At 44.1% G+C, this 24,383-nt stretch overlaps 1 protein-coding gene across 1 annotated transcript; it reads right to left on the bottom strand.

The window, feature by feature from the left end:
• Nucleotides 1-1,742: 1,742 nt before the first annotated feature.
• LOC123068192 (uncharacterized) lies at nt 1,743-13,108 on the bottom strand. Its single transcript, XM_044490680.1, has 4 exons — nt 12,923-13,108; nt 12,632-12,839; nt 2,389-5,546; nt 1,743-2,280 (listed from the first exon to the last, which is right to left on the bottom strand). The coding sequence occupies exons 2-4, from the start codon at nt 12,671-12,673 to the stop codon at nt 2,277-2,279; spliced, it is 3,204 nt and encodes a 1,067-aa protein (XP_044346615.1). The 5' UTR covers nt 12,674-12,839; nt 12,923-13,108; the 3' UTR covers nt 1,743-2,276.
• Nucleotides 13,109-24,383: the final 11,275 nt, after the last annotated feature.

The raw sequence follows: 24,383 nt of genomic DNA on the forward strand, positions 1-24,383 counted from the left end.
ACGGCAATATTGTTGAATACAAGTATTCCATGCTCATACTCTGCACTTTGACCTGTGTTGTATACCTATTTGATTTGGTACTGTAATTTTTCCCTTTGCTGGATCCTGGATGCATCTGAGGTGGTTGAGCATAACTAGGAACATTCATTCTTGTTCATCAAACTGAACTGGTCCTTGGAATCAATCAAGTGTTTCTTGAAAATCAAATATTGAAAGTGAGTGAAATTAATTGGAGTACATGGTTATCATTGGCTCATTGCAGGCAATACTGTTATCTCTTCTTCAGTATCTCCATGTAATAATCTTGTAATTAGAGTTCATGGTTGGAGAGCTTGTTCAGAAGCTGAGTATTCTGTGCTGACCCTGCTGGATTTGCTGCATCATTTGCAGCCAAATGTTCGCCAACTTTGGAAAAAACAAACGAACATCTACACCAAATTAGTCTCGTTACGAAATATAGGACAAACCAAGAACTTAGAAGTCGTTGCATGTTCAAATGTGCTACTAGTTCATTCAGCTGGCACTTTGCATCATATATCTATTACTAGCAGTTAAACTAGTAGCATCCGTCGCCAGTAGCTTCTGTTTAAAAATAGCAGTTGTTTGAATTCTCTCTCACTAATATCTAAACATGTGACCACTATAACCTGTTCATCACTCAGCAGTACCACAATACTTGAAACCACTACTTCAATACCCGGGGAATAAAGAAACAGTAGCCAGGCATTTGCAAGCCACACAGGCCGCTGCAGTCGAAGATGTCATGTTCTCCATACATTGTTTTTAAATGCATGATTATTATTTTAGATGTTACAATCATCCTTTTTGGAATGCTATCAACAATATTTAAAAATTATGGTAACAATGTTTTCACACTGCGTTATTTAAAAAAAATCACATACATTTAAATAAATTTCAGTTTTGTAATATATGTATTTAGGACATTTTTGAAAATACGAACAGAAGAAGAAAAAAACAGAGAAGGGAAACGGATTAGCACGAGGCAAGATGTCTCGCTGTGGACGAGATGTCTAGCTAGTGCAAGCTTCTCTGTCCTCCGCACCCCCTTCTGTTTTTGATGCAATGCGCAATGTATGGATGGATGATGAGTTGGTGACTGATGACTTGACGATGGACGGATGGTTGCATGATGTATGGATTGGTGTGGATGAATGGGAAACTGCAGTGAGATCTGAATTGAACCCTGTATGTTTCTTCGGTTCATTTGTGTGTTCTTTCTCTGAATCTGTAAACTCAACTACCATACCTGTTGTATTCAGAGTTGACTACCGTACCTGTTGTATTCAGCGTTGGATTGGTGTTTGCTACTGACCAGTTTCCACAGCCCGGCTAGATGATGGCAAATGCAAACAAGGTAATTAAGTTCGATATTTAATACCATCTGTCTACATTGATCGCTCAATCATGTTTCTGTGCTGATAATGAATTAATGATATGCTGCTGCATGTTGGCAATACTCAAAATTTCTCAGTAGTTAGCACTAGCTAGTTTCACAACGGAATAACTGCAACCGTAGTCAATTGAGCTTCTCCTAAGAAAATAGCTTGTGTTTAAAAATAGCAGTAAGATCATTGAAACACATGAGAACTGTAATCTGCAGTAGTGTCAGTGCAATACTTTAAACCACTATTTCGATAATCGGAAATAATAAAAATTAGCCATAACTCGGATGCTTGACTTGCACAGATTTCACAGATGGGCCAATTATTCACACACACAGAGCCAGGCAATTGCAACAACCAGCACAGATAGCTGCTGCTTTTTCATTTTTTTCATAGAAGTACAACAAACATACACACAAGTTCAGATAATACTACATAGTCACACTCATAAGTACAGCAAACACTCTCAAATGCAGCTAGCCATGTAGAGATGCATAGGCACGCAGCTGTTACAAACTTACAATTCCACACGCATAGCAAGCAAGCACTCATTAAAGCCACACACACACTCACACAAATGCAGCCTGGTGGATGCACACACATAGCCGCTGCAGTCGCAAACCACACACACGCGCGTGCGTCGGCCAGGTCAATGTATGCAGGCACCAACCTGTCCGTCTCTTATTTGAAAGCCACAATATAACACAAGGCGAGAGCCACCATAAGCTCCCACAACAGGCATTAGCAACAACGCCACACAATATCAATCCAAGCAAACACACAAGCAAACCAAGCACTCGATTCAGCAGCAGAAGCACAAGCATCCATCGTTTTGATGTAGCGACGGAAGAAACTAACACGGCAGCGTAGAGTTCACCTAGGCGATGTGGGAGACGGCGAAACAAAATGGTGAGTAACTGAATGCAACCAGGAACCGGCACAATTGTACAAAGATGGACTCGGTAGTAATATGCATAGAGTGTACCTCAGAACGGAGGCCCTGGGCAGCTTCTCCTTGTAGTAGCGGGAGTGGACTGGCGCCTCGAAGTGGTCGGGGCGGTGGTCGTCGTCCCACTCCATAGTGTTCCACACGTCCTTCTCGACCTCGACCGCCGGCTTCTTCTCGCCTTGGCCACGGGCGCCCACGGATGGAAGCCGGCGCAGGCTCCAGCACCCTCTGATCTTGATGCTCTCGAGCATCGGCGCCACCATCTTGACCTCGCATATGTTCTCAAGCTTCGGGAGGTCATGCAGGTGTATGGTGGTCAGCTTCGGCAATCTTGCGCTGAGGGCGGTTATTTTCTCTGGGTAATCCATGTTTAGCTCGAAGACATGCACTAGGTCACCACAGTGGATGATGTGGAGGGTCTTCAAGCTGGGGAAGGACAAGCCATACAGCGGGACCACAAACTGGAGACGAGGGCAGGAGCGCAGGTGGAGGTGCTGTAAATTTGGAAAGGTATTGGCGGTGTGGGAAAAGAAACCCTTGTATGTAGCTTTACCCCAAATCCAGCGGGCCGTTAGGAGATCCGACGCCCAGAAGGTCTCCAGTACATTAAATCCAGTCGATACCGAAGGGAAGACGACATCCAACTCTGGGCACCTCTCGACGCAGCACCACTTAAGAGCAAACTGATAAAACTCATAAAGAGCAATTGCACGCATCGATACGTCGTGTACATGCAGTGATTCAGCACTAGTTCCCACCAAATAACCTAGATCTCCTAGCAGTTCGCTCTCCACATAGCAGCTCCCTTTAGCAATCTCTATATGATGGTCCCGCTTTGTATTCGTCGGAGGTTGCGGGAAATCCTCCATCTGGGGATTGCCAAGCATGCTAAGGACATCACTATACGGGCCTGCTGGAATAAGCTGTTGCAAGCTCCCTTGATCACCTTCACTGGGGTCAACTTTATTCTTGCTGGTTGCTTCGAATTGAACAACTCCATCGTGCACAGGTGAGGAGGTGACATGGATATTATAAGAAACATCCTTCATTATGCCTTTTTGTACGTAAGGCAACAAGAGACCCTTCACAGAGCGAGTAAGCCTCGCATCCGCGGCAACAACATGCAATTCGAACTTGAAGGATTTGGTCATGTTGATGGATGGCCGAGAAGACACTGTTCCAACTCGGGTGTCTATGCACAATAACTCCAATTCTTGTTTTATCTCAGAGCCACTCTCGTGCATCGGAATTATTGCACGAAGTCGCGTGCATCCAATTAGAAATACTCTCTTGAGCTTCGGGACTTGCACCACCATAGTATTCAAGTCAAATATCTTGATTGCAATTCCAGAGAGGTCCAATTCCACAAGGTTGGGTAGCCAACACAAAAACAGGTTCTTCAATTGTGTGCAGCCTGCTAAGGAGATCTCAGACACTCTAATATCCATGTTAAAGTCTTCAATTGTGGACGGGCGGAATTGTTCCGGAGGTAGCACAACAGTTTGTGTCCATTGAGAAGCTGGCCCATATCCATTAAAGCTAAAGGATTCAAGGGAGGAAGGAAGCCCGCCAACGCTTTCCAGTCCATTGCAACCATCAAGTACAAGCAACTGAAGGCTACTTGCCTTCGATATGCTTGCTGGAAGAATTTCCATTTCACTGTTCCCTGATAAGTCGAGTATTTTCATACTTGTCTTATCTACAAAAGAGTTATCAAAATCCTCTGATGGCTTCCACTTATATCTTGGTTTGGTTATCCGTAGCCTCTGGAGGTTAGGTAGTCGACCTTGTAGGTTACCTATGTACTGCTGACACCAGACTCCCTCTATATTTAGCTCTATCATGTTAGTCATGAGATCCATCTTTTCTTCACATAAGATTTCATTCCATTCTGTGTAACGTAGGTCCAACACCAATACATTACATATATATGTCCATTCTGCATTATCCTCTCCTTCACCTGATTTACTATTTGTACAATGGTCCAATCCAAGGAATCTTAGGCTCTGACACTTCTGGAAAGGGGGTGATGCAAAATCGAAGGCACAGCAACTGAGAATTAGCACACCAAGCTTGTTGGCACATTCAAACAAGCCGTCTGGTAAACCTCGTTGTTGACTAGAACTTTCAAATGCCAAGAAGAAAGATGATGTCTCTACAGGTATAGTTCGCAAGCCCTGTATTTCCATATTGCTTTGTTCTTTGCGCATCAATATAGTTCGCAAATCCATTTTGCTTGATGTGAGTGATATCCAACGGTACGGACCTTCTTCATAGGCATGGTCATCTGTAACTAGCCAAAAAGGAGTCACGAAATCTCCCATGAACTCTTCAAGCACACCATCAGGCAAAGAGGAATCACACACCCAATTTATCTCTCTATGCAACAAATTACTAATATCCATTGCCCTGTCCCCTTGTATGATCGCATCACATATCCAGAAGTTGGAAGCATGACCAACCCAATTAAACTCAGTGACAGTGTGGAAATTATAATGCAGGAATAACTCATAGAGACAACAATCTGCGACCATTGTTGGGTCGATTTCTGGCACAAATGGATTGCGAGCAACTATGGCAACAGCTTGTTGATACAATAGTCGAAGAAACTCCCGCCATGAAAATTCTTTGATAGAATGATAGAAATGAGAGAAAGCATGAGTATATCTTAGTGCATCCTTTGAATGGACGTGATTCCTTCTGCTAAAGGTCCATATTATTATATTGTTGTCAAATATTGCAAGAGGAATGCCAAAGGTGCTTATGTCAACCTCTTCATCACTTCCATTAAGAAAAATCATCATCAACTTGGTGCCCCTCAGGGTTTGATTAATCACTTTCCCGACATTGCGTATCTCATTCCTTGAGCTTTCATCAACTCTGTTAAAATCATCCTCTTCATCCTGCTCATCTAGAATGGCCATAACTGAGTGGTCAAGTTGCAGTTCCTCTGCAATTGTCCTCTGCACTGCTCTTCTATTTTTCCACTCAGAGCAATCTACATAAATTATTCTGTCAAAGCATAGTTCTGCAGTGGTTCTCCTAGATGGGAGCACTTCTGCTATGGATCTAAGAATGGCGGACGCCCCGAATCCATCCCAACCATCAACATAGATGACCTTCATGTTGCTCTCGTATCGAAGAAACTGAAATATTTCCTCTCTGGCACCATCAACATCCTTTGACCAAATGGGCTGTTAAGGCATGTTAAGAAGTTAGAACACCTTTGCTAGCTGCACCGCTAATATAATGTATACTACCATTAGTGCATATCTGGACAAAGAAATTGCTGTTTGAACACTCATTTGAATCAGAATAATTAGTACTGTTTAGGTACAGTTATGAAAATCTAATGATTATTATCTATTTAGTTAATGCTGGACCACCAGATCAAAGGCTGAATCTTTTGCTTCTGTTTGAGAACTATCTTTATTTATTTTCTCATTTTTGTGATTTTAGTATCTAAATAGATGAATGGTGGTCGACTCAGGTGGCTCCGCACTGACTTGGATGCCGTGTTCTGAATGAGACCGGTGTTTGATCTCATCCGCTGGTTTTTTCACTGTGTGGGATAAGAACACCCGGTAGAAACCCTAGAGCTAGTCCAATCCCTGCTACTTCATTCAGTCACGTTGTTAGCTACTTCTATTTTACATGTTCAGTTAGCATCTTGGTTTTTGTTCAGTTAGCTTTGTATTTCCACACGAGGGCACGGTCTAATGTGTGTGTTGTTTGCTCTGCGTTTAGATATCCCTCGAAGTAGCCTGACTGCACGACCTAGTCACCGGAAATGCCCAATGGAGCTCGAGCTCCATGGTGGAGCACTTTATTTGAAAACTTTGAAATTCAAAATTTTAAGTTTTAGAAAAATTTGAAAAACATCACACATATACATATGGATGTATCCTACTTCTCTGGGAAGTTTCATGATGAAATATGTTTTTATGCGAGCTACAGAAAAATGACAAAATCACGCATTTCTAACACATGTACTGTTCACTATAAAATCACATGATTTTGTCTTTTTTGTACAAGCCACATAAAAACGTATTTCATGATGAAATTTGACACACATCTAGTATACATCTATAAGTACTTGTGTATTTTCTTCCAGATTTTGTTGAAACCTAAAACGTTGATTTTTGAATGTTTGAAAATAAAGGGCTCAATGGAGCCCGAGAGCGCTCTCGCCATCCTGCCGGTCATGATTGGTTAATGTGAGAAGTACCCCATGATCAATTTCCCTTATAGTTGAATAAAAGGGCGAGAAAAAATTGAAAAGCAGCAGGTCTTGCATTGCACAAAATCCTTCTCTCTCGTGTGATCCACTATGTTTGCGTGTGTTAACATCCATAAGTAGTATCGGAGCATGTTTGCGTGTGATCCACTAAAACGCTCCAATTCTGTTCACATTTATATAACTTTATTTTCTACAACCGAAAATACAAAAATACTTCCAACCACACTAAACCGTAATTACTTATTACAACTAAAAGCTAGTGAGTTACTTTTAAGGGGAGCAGCCCCGGCCTTTGCATTGAGCGATGCACACAATCATATTATTAACTATTCAACAAACGTTTGCAAGAACATACAGCATCAAACAACACAAAGTCATCACCCACACTTACAAACTCGGTAATGGGGAATGCCGTAACACCCCACCATCTAGAGCCGGACTCACCGTCAATCCGCCTGCATGGCGTACCAGGAGCAAACACCCGGTGCAGCGGACCCAAAGCGTACACCACCTTGCACACGCTTCAGAAGTCGACGTGCAACGAGGATGGAGGTAGCACCTTCCCTTCTCCTGGATGGCTGGAGGTGGTGTGTGTGTGCTCCTCAGTTCGGGCTGGATGCGTCCGGATCTTGGACGGTCTTCGACGTACGGTGTGGGTGGAGGTAGCACCTTCCCTTCTCCTATATCAGAACCAACGACGCACGGGGTTGGGTGGGCACCGATGGTACCGGATGCATGGGTGGTGGTGGAGGTTTTTTTGATCTAGGGTTGTTGTGCTCAGGCAGACCTGATCCGGGCCCAAGGCAGATCGGGGCCATCGTCCGGGGTAGGTGGGCCTTGGTACCGTCCGGGTGGTTTTTCATGGTGGTGGTGGTGTTACCGCTGCGTTGGTGCCCGGATCGGCGCCGGTGACCATGAACATGGCATCGTGTGAGCTCACTTGACCAAGAGCTAGGGGCTGGCTCACCGGCGACCATTAGCAGTCTCAGAGTCATGCCCCCTAGTGCATCAGGTATTGGCTGGGGACGTAGGTGTGGGTGCCTCCTACGGTGTAAGCATCTACCCAGACTCGGGGACTTATGCTGGGCTAGGAGTAGATAGATTGTCGTCACTCTTCCTACCATGGTTGAGTGTGTTGTGGTGTGGGCGGTGCATGATATCGCGCGACTGGTACGCTAGGCCGGCAGCCCTGGATGGCGGACCACATGGTTTCTCTTTGGCGGGCATCATTGCAGTGGTGTTGGCGGCTCTCCTCCCGGGTTGTGTGGGCAACGGGACATGTTGCGATGGGTAGCTCGAACATGCCCTCCCTCTTGGTGGGCGGTGTCCTGATCCGGATATGGGGTTCTAACTTTGTCACGCTCCTCCTAGCGGCCTCGTGGTGGCACGAGTGAGTTACTGAGGGAATGCACCGTGCCTTGGCGACGACGTCACCCGAGGGTGCCCCACTCTTATTGAAGATGTCGTTGTGGTTCTTCTCTCAGTGTCTGGGCTCGGAATGAAGAACTTTGTCCGGTATGGACTCGGCAGCGGCGACACTATGTGTTGTTCTCCCTCTTGGGGGCGTTGTCGTGGAGCTTAGGTGTGCTAGGTCATAGCGTAGGGGTGTTTAGTTCTTCCGGTGCTCGTAGCTAGTAGCATAGTCGAGTGTGTTCTGCATGTGCCGCATATCTCACGGTCGGCTTTGTAAGAGGGCTACCTCACCATCTTGTATTATTCGGCCGTGTACTTTGGTTGTTTCCTTATATATAAAGCGGGGCGTAAGGCTGTTTCTAGAGTGTTTCTCTCTTGATGCTTGTGTTCTTGTGTTTGTTTTAAGTTTCCCTACGAGGATCTCTATTGACTAAAAGAAGAAGAGTGTTGTCCGGTTAATTAGCAGACAACCGGATGAAAAACAACACACCCTGCAGGGCATTTCGACTGACGTGGCTACCCACAAAAGTACACACATGTTGTGAAGGAGAAAATTATCACCGTCTCGGTTGACATCCGGTGTCATCATTATCACATCTTCATGAGCCAGCCACTCTGACTCTACCATCGACGACCATCAATGTAGCCCTCGCTTCAAAGAAGCATAGAGACCCATGTCGTCCTATGCCAAACAGTTAATCACATGTGTCGGCAACCAGTCATCTCCGACTCCATCGATGAGGATTGTAGGAGAAAAGTGTTTGGCCTTCGTCGAGCAAACAATGAATCTGACTAGTTGTCATGTATCATCGTTGTCGCGATGGCCCTCCTCAGCAGCCCTAACTTTAGAAAGATAAGGTGAGGCACGACAACCGATCAAACATGCCAGATGAAACCGACTACCAAAACCCTTCAAATTCCAAGGTCCGCTTGAAGCCACTATTATCGCCAAACAAGAAACCATGCCACATCGATCTGGGGCGCCATCCTAGATCCCCTGCATCAAGCAGTGAATGTTCCCGCAAACTAAAGACCACTCCAAAGACGATGCCTCCAGGGAGGACTGCGACACATGAGTGTCGCCATCACCCATTCCAGTAACCTCGAACTGGGGTTTCTCCTAGAGTGCGAGGAAGGGGGGTATGGGCCCTCGAGCAACAATGTCTTCAAGATGGTGTGTGATTCTTACACGCGTCACTATCATCAGCTCCGGCCAAGGTCAGAGCAAGCCTTTCGCCCACATGAAAACCTTCCCTGGAATTGGCACACGAGGATCGCCGCCCGCTCGAACCACCACTGGCCTCACTACTTGAGCTCGAAGCTTGAGAAAAGTTCTTGGGATAAAAAGAGAGAAGTTTGAGAGATGATAAAGATTGTGATATAGAAGACCTCTCCTGGTTCCTTTCTTCGCTTCCACTTCATGGTTTTTCATTTATGGATGTTTTGTTTTAGAATCTTGGAGAGATTTCTTACTGTAGTTCAGTCCGGATAGGGGGATAAGTCACTACGAAAGCTACCCAATACCCACAAGGCACTAAAATTGCTAATTCTGCAAATCCACAGACCAAGCAATTATTTATAACTCTTATATAATTCGGTGCAAAAAGATAGAGGCGCTTTTCCTGAAAATTATTGTGTTGGTGAGTCTGATGGAACTTAAATAGCACATAAGTCTTGAACTTAATAAATTCAAATTATATGGTTCCTGGTGTTGAGCTTAGGGACATGAGCCTTGATACTACATTCTCCCTTTATGCTTATAGATAGGCTTGTAAATATCACTGATACATCTATATTGTTAACATATCAATATTGTGTTTTTGCCTACTTCATGGTTGTGTCAGAGTTGTGGACATGTGAGAAAAAAAAGTTATTATAGTGCTTGCATTAATCTTTGTATTGACCTTTGTTATAGAGCCGGTGGAAGACAAGAAAATCATTCAGCATTGAATATTTTGTTATTGCACATTTACATGAGCTTTTCATCATTTTCTCTACCACATGGAAGTGATGTGGGAGTGGAAGCATGTAAGTTGGTCGAATTAGTTTGTTCAGATGACGTATTAGTTTGCGAGTTTTTTTCTTAGAAGTACGGTGTTCATAATACTGTGTCATTGATCCAGAAATTTCAATAGGCCTTTCTACAATGTGCTTATAATACACTGAATTTACTGATGTCACCATCTATGCATTATTGGGTTTACAATAGGCCTCCGTCAGCATAGTTGGTAGGAAAGGTGATTCCAGTGATTGCTATTGTTGAGTATTGTTATACGCTTAGATGCCTCAAATGTGGTCCAAGGATGAATTTCATAGTCTGAAATTTACTACATTTACCGTTCAATTGAAAGCTTGGTTAGTGGTACACACCGTAATCTATATAGACTTATCTCTTTTTTTTTGGTATCTTGCTTTCTTTTAGGATCAATGGGGAGGGGATTTGATAGCTTGGAAATCCAAATCTTTCTTTCTTTTAGGGGGAAAAATAAAAAAGAAATTATTTATAGCGTGGAATATGGTGCATCAAGTATTTGATATGGAAATTTGTACTTTGAATAGATTTGCTTCTTGGATTTAGGCTTCTTTTAATATCCATATGATATATGATGTAAGCAGCTTTCATTCCTGGTTTCTTATGATATTCCTAAAACTTAGGATGCAAACTTGATTATGAGTTCACGGTTTCAGCTGTTGCATCTGGATTTAAATCAGTTTGCCAGTATGGGAATAAGGGTATAGCTTTCAGACTTCACACGTAGAGACTAAGATGGCACTTTGTAGTTGCTTTGTTTTTACCTGTTGTAGTATACAATAGTATTGCTATATAGCCATACCAATTTCAGAAATTATTCATTTGCCACTCAAGCTTATATTTTCCAATTCAAAAAATTAACTGAGTATGAAGTAAAGAACGTGATCTTGGTTACTGAAGGCTGGAGCCCTTTTCTTTCATTTCCTGGTGAGCTTTTTTACATCTGCATGTAAGGTGACAGAGCTATTACTTGTTGTTACTTAATTACCATGGATTAATTGTGACTCTTGATTTCCTATATGCTAAAAGCGATCAAAACATATATTTGCCTTGATTGATATTGTTTTTTGAGCAGATGTATTAATATATATTGATGTGTTGCATGAGACAATTCATTGCTATTGGGCTAGTATGGTCCCTAGTTTTTGTGCTAGCAGCAAATTAATTGACACTGCATATATTTAGAGGCGGATTATTTTTATGCTTTAGTTTTAGTCGTACCATTTTTAAATAAATATAGTACATTCAGGCCTTGCTTTGTATTGTTATGCCTTCTTCCTTTCAAGTTAGTGGGCCACGGACACATCCATAATCACAATTGCATGTACATGTATCCAGGGTTTTCCTATGTTGGAATTTGTGACGGTTTTGCCCTTTTTTCGTTAATTAACTAGACAGTTCTCTTCTTCTTAATTAATGAAAGAGTCAAATATTTGGCCTCCATTAAAAAAAACTATGACTTGGCTGATACATTGCTTGACTCCACACCCTTTCCACTCCTTGTGCAGTTTTACGATAAAAGCAAGGTTCGTCTTATTTTGATTTCAAGTTGACACTTAATTTCATCTTAAACAGAAAAAAAGAACCACCCTTCCGAAGGCAGTGCAATCTGGGGCCCTCTTTTTCCTACTGAGCCAAATTAATGAGAAAGCGAGCTATATTAAGCATATTCTTCTGAGCATCACTAAACTGATCATTAATTTCAGCCCACAGAGTATGTAACACTAATCAGCTTATGGTTCTTATGGTCTCTTAACCTACAAAATTCTGTTCATGTCACAGGAACGTCTTTTCTCATATATGTGGTCTACCGTAGAAAGCTTATTTTGTCACGTAAATTCGGTTTTATCCAAGTCATGTGTACCTGCTAATGCTGCGTTACTGCCTCTCCCTCATGCCATGTTTTGTTTCTCAAATGATATATGTATGAATATGTGAACATTGTGTTTACAGTTTGATGTATCGGCTGAAATATCCATCAGCACATGACTACTAAGACCAGACAGATACCTGATGAAACGTCAACCACTACACGGAGACGTCGACACCATTGAGATTAGCAGGTGGCAAGCCACCCCACTAACCTAGTATATATAATAATTCAAAACAAAAGAAGAAGAATGTTGGCACGAAGAATGAACTGAGTTTGCTCAGCTACTCTTTTCAAATTAGCCCAGCGACACAATTTTGGTGCACTACAGGAGATGAGCTCGTAGGCTCAGGCAAACCAAGAAAGTACGCATCACCGATCCTTTTTTTTTCACTATGCATGAAGGATAAGTACTCCCCCCCCCCCCCCCCCCCCCCGGTCCTAGAATGTAAGACCAATTTTTACACCAGTGTAGCTTCAAAAAACGTTTTACATTATGGGTCGGAGGAAGTATTCTATTTGATCTAGGACCTTCTGGCGTATCTAGCTAGTCCTTTAGCAGAGAGATTTGACATGCCCACTACTATATATAGTTGTGTGTTAGCGTGCCATGGCCATTTTCACAATCTCGTAACCCAGAATGTCTCTTACAATCTCAGTGAGAACACCACTGCATGCATGTACGTACTACTTTGTGAACGTATAAAATGCACAAGAGAATTACCAGCTCATTTTCAGGAGGGCCCATGCTGGATTCCTCGTCCATATCGAAGACCAAGAGAGAAAACCAGCAGAAAATTTAACCAATCATAAACTGATCAGCACTCATGATGAACATATTGATTCCTCTTTCAAAGACCAGAGAGGAAAGCCGCAGCAGATCCAATCAGTCTAACCCATCAGTCCAAGATCTCTCTTGCCACACGTACCGCCTGCATACACAACAACTGCTAGCATGTTACGTTTGTTAACCATGGAACATGCCAAGGAAGGTTTGATATGGCAGAAGTTTGACCTTGATAGCAGACAAGAGCAGCTTGACAAAACAGAAGCGAAGAACTTGTCACTGCTAATCAATGGCAATCCTAATTCACCGATGGTATGCGAGAGCCGGTTGAGAAGGGAGTGGAACAGATTGGCTCCTCCTATATTTTGTAACGAAAGAGTGCACGAATGAATACTGGCTACATAGAGGAGGGGTCCTTTGCTTGTGGTTGCATGCCATGTTTTCTCTTTGCCAAAGCATATATGCATGAAGCGACGTATGCATGTATGCTAGCTGCTGCTTTGTTTTTGCTTTCTTTTTCTTTTGGAAAGATGATGGAGATGCAGATGCTCTTGCCGGCCGGTTTGGTTTCCATGCTAGAGCAAAGTGCAGCAGTCCCTTTCCCCTTTGTTCCATGGTAAAATGTAGCAACCCCAAAATCGGACATGTCCCCGTCATTCCTTACCCATTCCATGGTGAAAGACGCCGGAGTGCTGTTTGGCTCTGTCTCCGGCAATTCCTTGCTCATTCTAACCATGGGTGTCCGTCTCCGTAGATGTGATATGTCCCATTGCTTTCGTCTTTTTCTTTCCTTTATATCAGAAACACAAAGGTACAATGTAGATGTACATAGGCATGTCTACATCAGGGCCGGCCCTTAGCCCATGGCGGGCTGGCACTGTGCATCAGTCTCCGTCTCCGCATCTGTCCCATTGCTTTTCATCTTTTTCTTTATATACTTTAGAAACACAGAGTATGACATAGACGTTACATAGGCATGTCTACCACCATGACACGCGCACGCACTAACACGACGTCTACTGAAGACCATAGCCGTGGCTTTTTAAAGATTAACATGAACTAACCAGAAGCGCCTTTCCACCAACGTCAAACCTAAGTTGTTTTTTTTTTTTGCGGGGATCAAACCTAAGCTACGATCCCTTGGGAATCAGAGATACAATTCCATCCAAACACATGTTGCTTCTCCCTTTTCTTCCGCGTTGTATACGTCACCGCTGACAAAAACTAATTAATAACTAGCATCATATAACATTTAATTTTCTCTAGCTCATGCCGCCAGCTGACCAACACATTTTTCATGTTTCAGAAAAATACTGGTTTAAATCATTGTAGAATTAATTGTTCACTCTGTTTGTTCCCAAATTGATATAGGTAGGTAGAAAGTTATTAAAAATTATGCCATGAAGATATTATCCATTACAAATGTAGTCAATTTATCTTCAAATGACACATACAAATATGTTTTCGTATATTTATAGGCAATGTTGAAAAAGCTTGCACTACACTTATTCTAGGAAGTCCAGTAATTTGGAATGAAGATAGTATTTTGGATGGAACTATAACAACTTATACTATTACAACAAAGAACATATTGGTTAGCGTAAAATCTGTTTGTTTGAGGAGATTCTTAATCAGGCACACACATTACAATTTGGAACTGAGGGAGTTGTAAGCGATCATGATGTTAAAATTATATATATGCTAATGTATAGCCTCACGTTCCTCCCCCACAAGAAAAGATCTCGGCCTTTCTTCCTTCTCCCGTTGGCGCTGGCGCCAGTCCGGTCCTTTGGGCCATGGAGGTGAGAAGGACCTCGCCCACCCCCCTCCGGCCGGCGGGAGTTCTTGTTTCTCGTTAGGTTGAACATCTTCGTTGGGGCTGTGTGGCGGTGGCGATGTCCTTCAGTAGGAATAATGTCTCTCAGGTTCTATCCCCGTCCTCATGGTGAGTCTAGCATCGTCGGAGGGAGTGTGAAGGCGGTCTTTGTCAGATCTCGTGGGATTCGGTCGTCGGCGGATCTGTTTGGATCCGGCCTTTGTTCGTTTTTGACTGGAAGTTTACAGGTTTGATCCTTCCAATCTATGACTTTCTTCATCAGCGATGATTGCTGCTTTGGTGCATTGGTGTCGTGGGGCCTTAGCACGAAGACTTCCCGACTGTCTATTGCAACAAGGTTTGCCTGACTCCGACGAGGGATGGGCGATCATTGTGGTGCGCTTTCGGCTCGCTCTAGTGCTTGTAGTAGTCGATAGGTGGTCCACGGACCTGGTTGTAATTTTTATTACCTCGTATTCTTTGGACTTTCACGATTGAAGATGAATAGATTGAAAGTTTCTAACAAAAAGAAAAATTAACGCTTTGAACAATTCTACAAGCATTAACATAGAAATTAATTAATTGATGACATGTGTAACACGTGAAAACAACTAATAGATTGAAGTAAACATATATAATAACAAAATTGATAAAATCATAAAACAGGTAGATAAGAAAGGAAAAAATAGAAACGAAAACCAAAAGACAGAACAACTCACTCTACGATGGGCCATGCCAACACATTAGATGTTTATTTTGTGCAAATGACTGGTGAACACGGAGCCTATGAAATAGCTTGACTTGTGAGTGGTAAATGTTTGGACAAAAGTAAACCAAGCCGTTAGGCACAAGGCTCCACACAAATCTATGTCGGCTGTCACACTACTGGAAACTGCTTGTAGATAGACACTCCGGTGTTGAAAGAGTATTTTGGGCAATGAATCTAGTGAAAAGTGAGTTAAGGACTAGTATGAATGATGATTGCTTGAATGATTGCTTAGTGACATTTATGAAACGAGATGTGTTCTTGAAAGTAAGTCAACATGACATAATTGATGCTTTCACGGCAATGCAACAATGTAGAGATACCTAGTGTTATAATATTCTACTTGTGTTTCTTTCATGTAAGACTATTCTTATTATAATTGAGCACATTTGAAATATATTTCTTGTTGAACTAAGTTGTTGTGAGCCTTGAATTGAGCTATTTTTCCATATGTTGTATGACAATTGTAATAGGTAGTATATATTTTTAGAGTTTGCCTAACCTCTATTATATTCTTGGGTTTGCCACGGCCTTACGCCGCCGTCTTTCCGACCTAGTAGTTGTTCAAAACGTACGTAGACGAGCTGGGTGTAGCCAACAGTGAGGTTGTTCAGCATGTTGTGAATGCTGGCATTGTAGAAACCCAATATGATGTTGTTGTTATCAGGATGCAGTCATGCAGCGAACTAAGCGTAGCTTAGATGCTTAGGTTTCTCGTGGTGGAACCAACCCACCAGGGTTCAAATCTTAGACTTGATATTGATGGTTGTATTTTTCTGGATGCCTTACCGTGATGTGCATTCAGTGGGTGGGGACATTCAGCTCAGTCTCTCATAGGAGTAAGGTACACGTGCGTGTATTTACATGGATGAGTGTAGGTGTGTATGTATGGGTATTTTGTATTGTGCTAAAAGAAGGTGAAGTCATGGAGGTGCCTGCTTCGTCCGTGCCGCAAAATCAACATTTTTTATGAGCTTGCGGACGAACCGCAAAAATGAAGCGGTCTTGGCAGCCTTATCATGCCTACCCTCGAGCTTGCGGACGAGCCGCAAAAATGAAGCGGTCTTGGCAGCCTTATCATGCCTACCCTCCAAGGCTAGCATAGAGGGCTTGGTGGCCTTGTCAAGCCTAGCCTGCTAGGTAGGGTTGGACCAAAAGCTCGTAGCTCACGAGCTTAATGAGCGCTCGATAGTTCGGTTTGTTATGCTTCTAGCTCGCTTCTTAATGAACAGATTCAATCATTGATTTCAGATCGTTAAGCTTAATGAGCTTAACGAATGAGCTAACGAATTTCACGAGTTGCACGTTAAGCTTCTTAGTAACAACACAACACATATTTTCATCTTACGTAACGAACTTTTTGTAGCACCTCAACCCATCTATTCAATCTAATCGACATAGAAGACAACAAAATAGTGCATTTCTTTTTGTAGTCACCATATTTCATCTTGAAAACCACACTTACGCATTCATCCTATAGACCGTAACACATTATAATCTGTTAACGAGCGCTCGTGAATCACGAGCTTAACGAGCGCTCGTGAGCGATCACGAGCTTAACGAGCTTCGAATGAACCGAGCTGAGCAGAGTTTTCTGCTCGTTAATCTTAGCAAGCTAAATGAGCCGAGCCTTAACGAGCACGAGCTTAACGAGTCGAGCTGCTCGATAATCTACCCCTACTGCTAGGCACGAATAGAGGGCTTAACAGCATCTTCTATTCTTCCCGCATGGTGGCGGTGAATGGGAGATGATGGATGGTGCTAGCTCCTTAAGGGCTCATTCGGTTTGGAGGAAATCAAAACATAGGAATTATGAGTAATACAGGAATTTGATAGGATAGCATTTGCCATCCTAAGGAATTGACTTGCCTCGTTCCTACGCGCAAAATGAGCTTTAAGTGGATGTGTAGTTTCCTTAAAAAACACAGAAAATGAGTAGTATTCCTATGAAAATCCTGTACGCATTTCCTACAAACCGAATGTATATGTAGGAATTTTCCTACGGAATCCTTGTTCCTATATTTTTCCTACGAAAATCCTCCAAACCGAATGAGGCCTAAATAAGTTGCGGTCCCACCAGATCGAGGTTCTCGAGTGATCCCTCGTCTCTTTTTGGACCTCCTATACCACACGTCATGCGTTGGCGAGCGAGCCAGCGTGCACGCCGTCCCCTCCCGTGCACCCCTATTAAGTGAGCCCTTGAGCGGGCCGGGACGGCCCCCCTTTTTTAATTTTGTATTTTTGCTCTTTCTTTTTACTGTTTTATTGTTCTTCCTTAAAATAATTCTGGTTTCTAAAAAAAATGTGAATTTTGGAAAGATGTTCCTAACATGTTGGTAGATCAAGAAAAAGCTCGGATGTTGAAAAAATGTTCATGAATTTCATTTCTTGAGAATTCAAAAAGTGTTCATAATTTTGCTAAAATATTTACAAATAAAATGAAGTTGGCTGATTCAAAAAAAAATCATCAATACAAATTATTTTCATAATTTCAAAAACAATGTTCGTCAATTTTTAAAAATGTTCACTGTTTCATAAAAAAGTTCATAAATTCAAAATAAAGTTCAAAAATTTCAAAAACAATTTCCGAATTGTTTTTCGTGATTTTGAAAAGAAATCGCCAATTTGAACTTTTTCACAAATTAATAAAAAATGTTCATGAATTCAACAAAAAATCGTGAATTTGGAAATATTCTCCATTTCAAAAATATGTTCATGAAATCAAAATAATGTTCATGATTTCGAAAGATGTTTGCAACACGAAAAAGAAAAAGAGAAAGAAAACAAAAAATATAAGCTCCAGCTAACAAAAGATGTTCGTGAAATTTTTGTTGTATGTTGATCTGTACATCCACAATTCCTACTGTCAAATTACTTACAAGGCTGGAACTTATCAATGCAGTTCAGTTCCAGCTAACAAAACTCGAGTAGAAGTTCAGGTGTTATATAATGCTTCTTGAGTCTGGACAGTGTGACATGATAGCTAGCTTGTTAACTCTCACAAACCTGGATCACTGCCTGTCGTTTAGATATTTAATTGCTAGTCGGCATTTGCGGTCTCAAGATTTATGGACCCTTTTTTTCTCCAAAAATCATATTGTAAATTTTCACAAATCTGAAAAAAATTGACATATTCATATGGATGTATACTACATGTGTGAAAATTTTCATGATGAAATACTGACCCATTTTTTAGAAAAAAGAATGGGCTTCATGGCACCCGAGCACTAAAAGACATTTCTGAGCATTAAGCTGCAATACAATTTAACAACTGTCTATCCTGATGGCTCAGATTTTACTGAGTATGCATGTGGTTTCTTATTCGCTCAATTGATGGCTGTTTACTGTCAAGTTGAACATGTAGTGCAGCTACAGCCCCTGTAAACTGATCCTTTATTTTCTGAGTATATCCCATGATTTATTTTCTGGTGCATATATGATTTCCTGCCTCTTTGCAAGTTCCATCACTAGTTTACATGGTATGTTGCGCTCTTTGCAAAACGGGGATGAAAAAATGGGTGCCAGTTCCATCACTTGCATCTGGATGCATATCTAGTATTCTGGTTTCCTGCCTTTTTGCAAGTTTCATCACTAGCATATCCCGATTAAAGTTAATGTATGTATGAGATGATGTGGTTTCTTATTCACTCACATTGACGCGGGAGAGCTGCTGGAGCAGCAACTGCATGTGGCAGCGCCGCTGAGAGTACCCACCCTGGGGCCGGGGTTGGTGCAGAGGCAGAAGGCGAGAACTGCGGCTACCACATAAATAAGGGGCAGGTCTAGTTGTCATATGATTTTACACTTTAGTATGTTCTCTCCTAGTTATGAATGTTTCCTTTTCTGCTGTAAGATGAACTAAGCCAATGAAAGGTTGTTGAGGTAGTCGTTGCCGCCCACCCCGGCAGTGAAGATGCCGCTTGTATTGCGCATTACATCGATCATGGTTTAACGGGGATGATAGTGTTTGTTGCACAGTTTGTCGTGCACAAATATGAAAAATGGGTCGGTGTTTCACATAGGGAGCAAGGCAATTGCAACGACCAGCACAGCTAGGTGCTGTATTTTCTTTTCTTTTTTTTCTTTTTTTTAGAAAAGGTGGAGGACCCCGGCCTCTGCATCTGGACGATGCATACGGCCACTTTATTAAATGCTTAGGCCCTAGAAAATAAGAAATGTAGTACCACGCCTTTTAAAAGTTTTTTCTACCCTCTAGTTTAGGGTTTATCGTCTCTGGCGGCGACTGCGCCGCCGTCTAGAGCTTTTCCTCCGGCCGATCGCCGGACGCCTTTCCTCGCACCGGCGCGCGAGTGTGAAGCATGGCGACAGGAGCAGGATCGTCCTCGGAGGGCTGGTCCGGGAAGAAGTTGGAGGAGTTGCTGCAACACTTGGATCTCAAGGACGATGAACTAGACGACGTGATCGTGGGGGTGGAGGAATCTAAGAAGTATGCAGCAGATGCGAGATGGCTAGCGATCGCGAAGGTAAACACGACCCGGATCTTCAGCGCATCCGCTATGTTTGAGACCATGAAATCGATCTGGAGCCTAGCACATGTGCCGCAGTATAGGGAGGCAGGGGAAAACCTATTTATCTTTCAGATGTTTTGCCTGGGAGATTGGAAGAAAGTTGTCCATGGTGGTCCGTGGTTGTTCAGAGGGATGGGGATGCTGATTGAAGATTATGATGGTAAGCAAGATCCGGAATCCGTCAGCTTCGATGGCCTGTTTGTCTGGGCACAAATACACAATATACCGGAGCTCTACCGGAAACTTGAAATTGTTGATCAGCTAGCTAGGCGGATCGGTCGGGTGAAGGAAACACAACTATCTCCAAGGCTCTTCTATGAAGGTAACTACGTCCGAATTCGAGCTAGGGTTCTGGTGGACAAACCACTTACGAGGGTTATTCCATTGAACGTGGTGGGCGAGGGCAGGAGACTCCTCCCTGTCAAGTACGAGAAGATACCGTACTTCTGCCAAATTTGTGGACTCATGGGTCATAATCATGAGGAGTGTGGAGATGGAGTTTGGGAGGCCAAGGACAAGCAATGGGGAAGCTGGATGCTGGCACAGAGACGGGAGACAGTACAGGAGCAGCAAGGAGGAGGCCGAGCCTCACGGGGTGGTCGCTTTGGAGGCTGGGGAAGAGGTAGATCAGGAAGGAGTGCACCACCGCCTCGGCAAACTTCACCTGTGCGCAAGCGCTCGTCTCAGGAGGCTGGGCTGGATCCGAGAGCCGAAGATGGAGAGGAAGATGAGGTGACTAGTCCACTGAAGCCGGCTGCCACTACGGAGACGGAGTATGTAGGAGGACAGGGGGCTCGCAGAAACCTGAATTTTGCTTTGGCTGGTAACAACCTAGATAGTCACTTGCAGCAAAAGGATGCAACTAAGGGCTCTGAAACCGGATGCGGGGTCGGCCCGGACCTAGGCCTGGCATTCATGGCGGTACCCCCACCACCACCAACATATGTGTCCCCTCGAGATGCAAAGAAAGCGAAGAAATCAGCATCACCAGTGAAGCAAAACCCAGACAAGATGGCGTTATTGGCGGGCTCCGACTCGGGGCGCCGCCAGGCCCAATGAAAATTTTATGCTGGAACTGTCATGGGATAGGCGATCCCGCGACAGTTCGTGAATTACGTGATCTCGTGGAGATCAGTTCGCCTTCTATCTTGTGTTTAGTTGAAACCCAGTTACAGAAGGGTCGTGTCGAAGGTTTACGTACGTCGTTAGGGTATGATTTCAGCTTTGGTGTCGGTAGTCGTGGTCGTAGTGGAGGTCTTTGTATTTTTTGGAAAAATTCTCTGGATGTTTCAATAAAGAACTATTCGGAGTATCACGTGGATGCCTGGGTCACTGAACCGGGTAAGGAGCAATGGAGATTGACGTGTTTCTATGGTGAAGCTACCAGGAGCCTTCGGTATAAAACTTGGGACACTATGAAGCGGTTGAGGGGAGAGAGTACACTCCCATGGATGTGCATTGGGGACTTCAATGAGATATTGCGGCCCGAAGAGCAGCATGGACCAAATGATCGTGATAGCTCGCAGATTGATGCGTTCAGAGAAGCCATTGATATCTGCGGCCTAGCCGACCTGGGGTATCGGGGTCTGGATTGGACGTGGGAGAAGAAGGTTGCCGGAGGGAGCTACTGTCGCGTTCGCTTGGATAGAGTTCTGGCCTCACCGTGTTGGTCTGCTCTGTTTCCCTTCGCATATGTCGAGCACCTCACAGCTGCAAAGTCGGATCATTGCCCAATTCTTCTGGAGACCGAGCTGATTGATACAAGTATCCGCGCAAAACAAAAACAGTTCCGTTATGAATGCATGTGGGAAAGAGACCCAAGTTTTGGAGGGGTGGTACTCGATGCCTGGAATAATGCGGGGCGGGCCCAGAGTGTTCCTGCGCTCTCCCATAAGCTGACTGTGGTGGCTGAGAAGTTACAGAGCTGGGGCCGAGCGTCTTTTGGCGCGGTGCGATCTGAACTGCGTCATCTCCGCACACATTTGGAGGAGCTGCGTTTACTACCTGGCCGCGTGGGGCCGTCAGCTGAGGAAGACAGGGTCGAAGCCCGTATGGTCGAGCTCTGTTTACGGGAGGAGATTATGTGGCGTCAGAGGGCGCGTATTCAGTGGTTAGCAGAAGGAGACAGTAACACAAAAAATTTTCATCGCAAAGCTAGCGCCCGGAAGGCAAAGAACCGGATTGTTGAGCTGCAGCGACCCGATGGAACCATGTGTAAGGAGGAGCATGAGATGGCTGGCATGGCTACCTCTTTTTATAGTAATCTTTACGCCTCTGAACCCACGGTTGGCATTGAGGAGGTCCTTTCCCATATACCGACCAGGGTAGATGCACCTATGAACATAACTCTGGATGCACAGTATAGTAAGACAGAGGTGAAAGAGGCCTTGTTCCAGATGTTTCCGACAAAGGCCCCAGGGCCAGACGGTTTCCCGGCACATTTCTTTCAGAGACACTGGGAGCTCTGTGGTGATGAGGTTACTGAGATGGTGCTTCGAGTTCTTACTGGAGAAGATTCTCCGGAGGAGATAAACAAGACGTTCATCGTTCTAATACCCAAGATTGCTAGCCCGAAAAATTTGGCACAGTTTCGACCGATAAGCCTCTGCAATGTGATCTTTAAGATTGCATCAAAGGTGTTGGCTAATCGACTCAAACTTATTCTCCCCGATATCATCTCCGAGGAACAGTCAGCATTTGTTCCAGGGCGTCTCATTACTGACAATTTTATCTCTGCTTATGAGTGTCTCCACTATATGAAATCCAGGAAGCTCAAGAGTAACAGGTTCTGTGCCTTGAAGCTTGATATGATGAAAGCCTACGATCGGCTCGAGTGGAACTATCTAGAGAAGGTTATGCTCAAGTTGGGAATCAGCCCACAGTTCACGCAAACAGTAATGAGGTGTGTATCCTCGGTATCCTTCTCTGTTATCTTTAACGGTGGTAAGCAAGAGGAGTTTAGACCCTCTCGTGGACTCAGGCAGGGCGATCCCATATCGCCATATCTTTTTCTATTGGCCGCCGAAGGCCTCTCTTGCCTACTGAGATCCACAACGCCAGGTGAGAGCATCAATGGTATAACAGTGGCACCGGGTGCCCCACAGGTAAACCACCTTCTTTTTGCAGACGATAGCCTGCTATTCTTTGATGCCACAGCTGATATGGCCAACAGAGTTGAGAATCTTTTGCATAAGTATTTATAGCTTCAGGGCAACGCATCAACAAGGAGAAGTCCTCAATATTTTTTAGTAAAGGCTGTTCGGAAGGAGTCAGACACGAAATCAAACTCATCCTTTCAGTCCAGAATGAGAAATTGTCTGAAAAGTACCTTGGCCTCCCGGCGGACGTTGGCAGAGCAAAGGAAGGATCCTTTAAGTATCTTAAAGACAGGATATGGAAGCAGGTGCAGGGTTGGATGGAGAAGGCACTTTCTGTGGGAGGGAAGGAGGTGCTTATCAAGTCAGTTGCGCAAGCGATTCCGACGTACTCAATGGCGTGCTTCAAGTTACCACGAGGCTTGTGTCAGCATATAAATGGCCTCTTGAGGAAATTCTGGTGGGGATCCAAAAAGGGCGAGAGGAAGACAGCGTGGGTTTCTTGGGATGTGATGACACAGCCGAAGTTTATGGGAGGTATGGGGTTTCGTGATATCGAGCTTTTTAATCTTGCTTTGCTGGCCAGACAGGCCTGGCGGTTACTCCAGGAACCAAACTCTCTCAGTGCACGCATCCTCAAGGCTGTGTACTACCCTTCGGTTTCGATCCTTGACGCTGAGCTGGGGAAGAACCCGTCACAGGTCTGGCGCTCTTTGGTTGAAGGCAGAGATACGCTCAAGCTAGGGCTGATAAAACGGATTGGATCCGGAGCGGAAACAAATATTTGGACGGATCACTGGATACCACGTGATTTTAAGCTGCGGCCGGTGTGCCCGAAAACTTTGAACCCACCGCAACTTGTCTCGGACCTCATTAACCCGGTCACTTTTGCATGGGATATAGAGACTTTGGATGAACATCTGTACCCAATGGACAAGGAGGCAATCCTCAATATCCCGCTTAGCTCTCGAGTTCGCCAAGATTTCTGGTCATGGCATTATGAACGAAGGGGTGTTTTCACAGTGCGTTCGGCTTACAAACTTCTGTCCGCCACCAAACAGCAACGCACGGACTGGATCGAGCACAAGGATGGACACTCGCAGATTGAAGCAGATCGTGGATCCTGGGCGAAACTCTGGGGAGCTGCAGTCCCTGCTAAAGTTCGCGTTTTCGCTTGGAGACTGGCCAAATGCTCAATTCCTACAGGTGAGGTTCGACAGCACAGAAGCATGGCCGTCTCGGCGGAGTGCTCGCTCTGTCATGCGGCGGTGGATACGTGGCGCCACTCTCTTTTTGACTGCCGCATGGCGCGTTGTGTGTGGGCTCTTGCTGATGAGGACCTCACGGATACAATCATCTCTAACAGAACGGAAGATCCAAAGCTCTAGCTGCTATGGTTGGTAGATACTTTAAACACCGATGATCTGGCCCGTGCCCTTGTTACTATGTGGGCCATCTGGTGGGCGCGGCGCCGAGCCATACA

The sequence above is a fragment of the Triticum aestivum genome, chromosome 3B, assembly GCF_018294505.1.
Source record: "Triticum aestivum cultivar Chinese Spring chromosome 3B, IWGSC CS RefSeq v2.1, whole genome shotgun sequence".
Lineage (NCBI taxonomy): Eukaryota > Viridiplantae > Streptophyta > Magnoliopsida > Poales > Poaceae > Triticum > Triticum aestivum.